General features: G+C 47.5%; 1 protein-coding gene across 1 annotated transcript in view; it reads right to left on the bottom strand.

Moving 5' to 3' along the window:
• The window catches only part of ptprub (protein tyrosine phosphatase receptor type Ub), a gene marked incomplete at both ends in the record, with an annotated part of 100565 nt that overhangs the window by 19614 nt on the left and 75951 nt on the right, over positions 1-5000 (bottom strand). The window contains 2 exon segments of the mRNA XM_080541103.1: positions 3552-3769; positions 3989-4185. Coding sequence (XP_080397229.1) covers positions 3552-3769; positions 3989-4185 — 415 coding nt within the window.

The raw sequence follows: 5000 nt of genomic DNA, 5'->3' as shown, positions 1-5000 counted from the left end.
GAGACTGGTAGTCAGTGCAGGGATCTCAGGTTTGGTGTAATGTGTTCAAACTTGTTTGTTTTTGTTAGGACCCTAGCAGCGGCATTTTGGATGAGCTGCAATTTACGAACAGCTCTTTTAGATAGGCCTGTTAGTAGACCAGCTCCTTTAGATAGGCCTGTTAGTAGACCAGCTACTTTATGGCGCTTTTCCATTATCGGCTCGGCTCGCTTCGGGTCGGTTCGGGTCGGCACGCTTCGGCACGCTTTTGAACAGTTCTGGTTTTCCACTATACACAACAGACCAGGAACGAGTAGGAGGAGTAGGCGATAGTAGGCGGAGTTACGCGTCATAAAAGCGCGCCATGGTGGTGACGTATATTTTCACGAGACACAACACAGGGGGTAGTGGTGGTCTAGTGGATAGTGAGTTGGACTTGGGATCGGAAGGTTGTGAGTTCAAATCCCGCCTGAAGCCACACCACTACTAGTGTGCCCTTGGGTAAGGCACTTAGCCCTCAGTTACTCCAGGGGGAATGTCCCTGTAATCCGTAATTGTAAGTCGCTTTGGATAAAAGCGTCTGCTAAATGGCAAAATTAAATTAACAGCCACAACAACAGCAACATGGAGGAACTTGAAGCTATCGTATACTTTTTCCTCGGCATGTGGTATATTATTAACCGTGGTTTTTTGGAGAGAAAGAGAAAGATAGAGAGGGAGAGAGAGAGGAAACTATGTACACATAATAAAGTCATGTTTTTTGAACCCTTAAAACCACTGCCTTCACTTGTCTGCTTTATGAACTGTAGTATCATTGTGTGCCGTGTTATTCACGGACAAACACGGTGCCCGGAGGCACCCTTTGCGGGTTAATAACTTCGGTTTACCGTGGGTTAGGATAACAATTCAAACGTGTCCGGATAGGGGAGAGGACAGGGAATCTGAAACCATTTTAATGGTGTCGATACGACACTGTTATCACGGTTGACACAGCGCGGAGCGAATTCCCTGGTAGAAATTGTCTGTCCCCCCGCTGATATCCTCCATGACGTGCTGCTGCTTAGAGCATATCTTCTCGGGGTGTCAGCGCGGTGGTTCAGGGCTCAAAATGACCGTATACCGATGGTGAAGTTAGCAAAGGAGTATTGTGTTTGTACCACCTCCATAGCCGGTGTTATTCACGGGCAAAGACGGTGCCCTTTGTGGGTTAATAACTTAGGTTTACCGTGGGTTAGGATAACAATTCAAACGTGTCCGGATAGGGGAGAGGACAGGGAATCCAAAACCATTTGAATGGTGTCGATCCTACACTCCTATCACGGTCGACACAGCGCAGAGCGAATTCCCTGGTAAAACGTTTCTCTCCCCCCGCTGTCAGCGGGAGTTTCAACCAGCAGGCGCGGTGCTGCAGGCAGCAGCGGGTGAACTCCCGGTTCATTGAGTTTACGGTTAAAAGCATAACTTCTCTGGGTGTCAGCGGGGTGGTTAAGGGCTCAAAATGACCGTATACCGATGGTGAAGTTAGCAAAGGAGTATTGTGTTTGTACCACCTCCACAGCCGGTGTTATTCACGGGCAAAGACGGTGCATAATAGCGATTTTTGTGTTATGCTTGTTGTAAATAAAAGTTCTATGATGCATTGAAATGACATTAAACTAAGATAATACGATGGTCAGCATAATTTTTCGAATCTTTATTAATAAGCTATTACAGAAACTGTAGTGACATTTTCCAAGAGCGAATGTGGTATTTAAAGATGGCGGTTAGCGAAGAAATCTATGAACATGGGATGACGATTTCCATTGACCAATCAACGGTGTGCAGCGTCACACGTCACACGCAGCCTGGCAAAAAGGTTCCGGGTCTCAAAAAAGGTTCCTGGCTTTGATGGGTAGCTAAAGAAGCGACCCGACCCGACCCGACCCGACCCAGGCCGACAAATGGAAAAGCGCCAAAGAAGCAGGCCAGCCCGGGCTGACCCGGGTCAGCCCTCTAGTGGAAAAGCCCCATTAGATAGGCCTGTTAGTAGACCAGCTCCTTTAGATAGGCCTGTTAAGCCGCTTTTCCACTACGGTGCTGACCTGGTGCTGACCCGGGTCAGCCCGCTTCGTTCCCCTTTTCCATTCGTCGTTCCAGGTCGGTTCGGTCCTAGGTCAGCTCGCTTCTTTAGCTCCACATCGAGAGCAGGGTCTAAAATTTCATATCCGGGTCTCTTTGCCAGGCTGCGTGTGACGTGTGACGCTGCACACCGTTGATTGGTCAATGGAAATCGTTATCCCATGTCCCATCCCATAGATTTCTTCACTAACCGCCATCTTGAAATACCACATTCACTCTAGGAAAATGTCACTACATTTTCTGTAATAGCTTATTAATAAAGATTCGGAAAATTATGCTGACCATCGTATTATCTTAGTTTAATGTCATTTCAATGAATCATATAACTTTTATTTACAACAAGCACAACACAAAAATCGCTATTATGCACCGTGTTTGTCCGTGAATAACACCGGCTGTGGAGGTGGAACAAACACAATACTCCTTTGCTAACTTCACCATCTGTCTACGGTCATTTTGAGCCCTTAACCACCGCGCTGACACCCCGAGAAGTTATGCTTTTAACCGTAAACTCGATGAACCGGGAGTTCGCCGTTCACTCATGAGTCAAATGCCGGTTTTAACAGGGAATTCGCTCCGCGCTGTGTCCACGGTGATAGGAGTGGAGGATCGACTCCATTCAAAAACTTTTGAATTCCCTGGCTTCTCCTCTTTCCGGACACGTTTGAATTGTTATCCTAACCCCCGGTAAACCGAAGTTATTAACCCGCAAACGGCACCGTGTTTGTCTGTGAATAACACCGGCTGTGTCATGAGTCAAATGCCGGTAGATTCGCATCTTGTCGGCGTTTCCCGATGATGATACTACAGTTCATAAAGCAGACAAGTGAAGGCAGTGGTTTTAAGGGTTCCAAAAACATGACTTTATTATGTGTACATAGCTTCCTCTCTCTCTTTCTCTTTCTCTCCAAAAAAATCACGGCTGTTGCTGTGTACACCCGGAAGCTTTTTGCCAGGCTGCGTGTGACGCGTAACTCCGCCTACTATCGTCTACTCCTCCTACTAGTCCGGGTCGGTTTGTGTATAATGGAAAACCAGAACAGATCAAAGTGACCCGACCTGACCTCGAACTGATCTAACCCTGCACTAACGCGGGCTGCTGATGGAAAAGCACCATTAGTAGACCAGCTCCTTTAGATAGGCCTGTTAGTAGACCAGCTCCTTTAGATAGGCCTGTTAGTAGACCATTACAATAATGAAGTCTACTGGAAACAAAATGCATGGATGAGTTTTTCAAGATATTGTTTGGACATGAAACCTCTCATTCTTGTTATGTTTTTGAGGTGATAGTAGGCTGATTTAGTTATCGAGTTTATGTGGCTGTTGAAGTTTAGATCAGAGTCTAGAATTACACCAAGATTTCTGACCAGTTTTTTAGTTTGAAGAGAGAGAGAATCAAGTTTTGCGCCCCCCCCTCCTCCCTCCTCCCTACCTCCCTCCCTCCCCCCCCTCACCTGGTACTCCTGGGTGAAGCCATAGCCCCCTCCTGTCTTCATCAGGTTGATGTGCTGCAGCAGGTCGGCCACGCGCACCGCGGGGTGCAGCTGCCCCGTGTGGTAGGGGGAGGGGCTGCGCCTGGGGGCTGCGCCTAGCCTGGGGGCGGAGTCTAACCGCCTGGGGGAGGAGGAGCCTAGCAGGCTGCTGGACTCTGTCATCGAGCTACGGGGCTCTCCTGCACACACACACACACACACACACACACAGAGGACAGACGACACACACACACACACAGAACAGACACACACTTGTTTGATAGATGTGTGCGTGTGTCTTACTACGCGTGCTGCAGGTGTAGGTGTGTGTGTGTGTGTGTGTGTGTGTTTGTGTCTTACTGTGCGTGCTGCAGGTGTAGGTGTGTGTGTGTGTGTGTGTGTGTGTGTTTGTGTCTTACTGCGCGTGCTGCAGGTGTGTGTGTCCAGGAAGGAGAGGCGCTGGTCGTCCTGCAGCGTGCTGCCCTCCGCCAGGCTGCGCTCCAGAGACATGTGACCGCCCATGTGACCGCCCATGTGACCTGCTAGGTGAGTGCCCAGGTGAGCAGTCTTCTCCCCGCGGTATGACATTGGAGCCTTCGTCATGTTCACTGGCTTCCTACAGGGAGGGAGGGAGGGGGGGAGGGGAGGAGGGAGGGGGTGGAGGGGAGGATGGTGGGAGGGAGGGGGGTGGGAGGGAGGGGAGGGGGGAGGGGGTGGAGGGGAGGGAAAAGGGGGATAGAGAAAGACAAGGAGGAGCATATGGAGAGAGAGAGATGGGAGAGAAAGAGGGGAGAGAGGGGAGAGAGGAGAGAGAGAGGGGAGTGAGGCGGGGAAGAGGGAGTGGGGAGGGAGAGGGGAGGGGAAGAGGGAACAGAGAGGAAAGGAGAGGAGAGGACAGGTGGAGAGAAGAGGAGAGGTGGAGAGGAGAGGTGGAGAGGAGAGGAGAGGAGAGGAGGAGAGGATAGGATAGGAGAGGAGGAGAGAGAATAGGTGGAGAGAAGTAATTTTTAGATATATCTTACATATTTTATATAAACATATATTTTTACATATTATGAAAGGACATATTGGAAGCTTTCAAAAGATGTGTCATACATTAACATTTGAAAAACGTTGAATAAGATATGATAATTATATATGATAATAATATATGATTATGAGATATGATAATGAGATATGATAATGAGATATGATAATCAGATATGATAATGAGATATGATAATGAGATATGATAATGAGATACGATAATGAGATACAATAATAAGATACGATAATGAGATTCGATAATGAGATATGATAATGAGATATGATAATAAGATATGATAATAAGATATGATAATGAGATATGATAATGAGATATGATAATGAGATACGATAATGAGATACGATAATAAGATACGATAATGAGATTCGATAATGAGATATGATAAT

Source organism: Nansenia antarctica, assembly GCF_963989245.1.
Source record: "Nansenia antarctica genome assembly, chromosome: 10".
NCBI classification, from domain to species: Eukaryota; Metazoa; Chordata; class Actinopteri; order Argentiniformes; family Microstomatidae; genus Nansenia; species Nansenia antarctica.
Note: the sequence above shows the minus strand (reverse complement) of the source record. Positions and strands in the feature narration are given on the sequence as shown.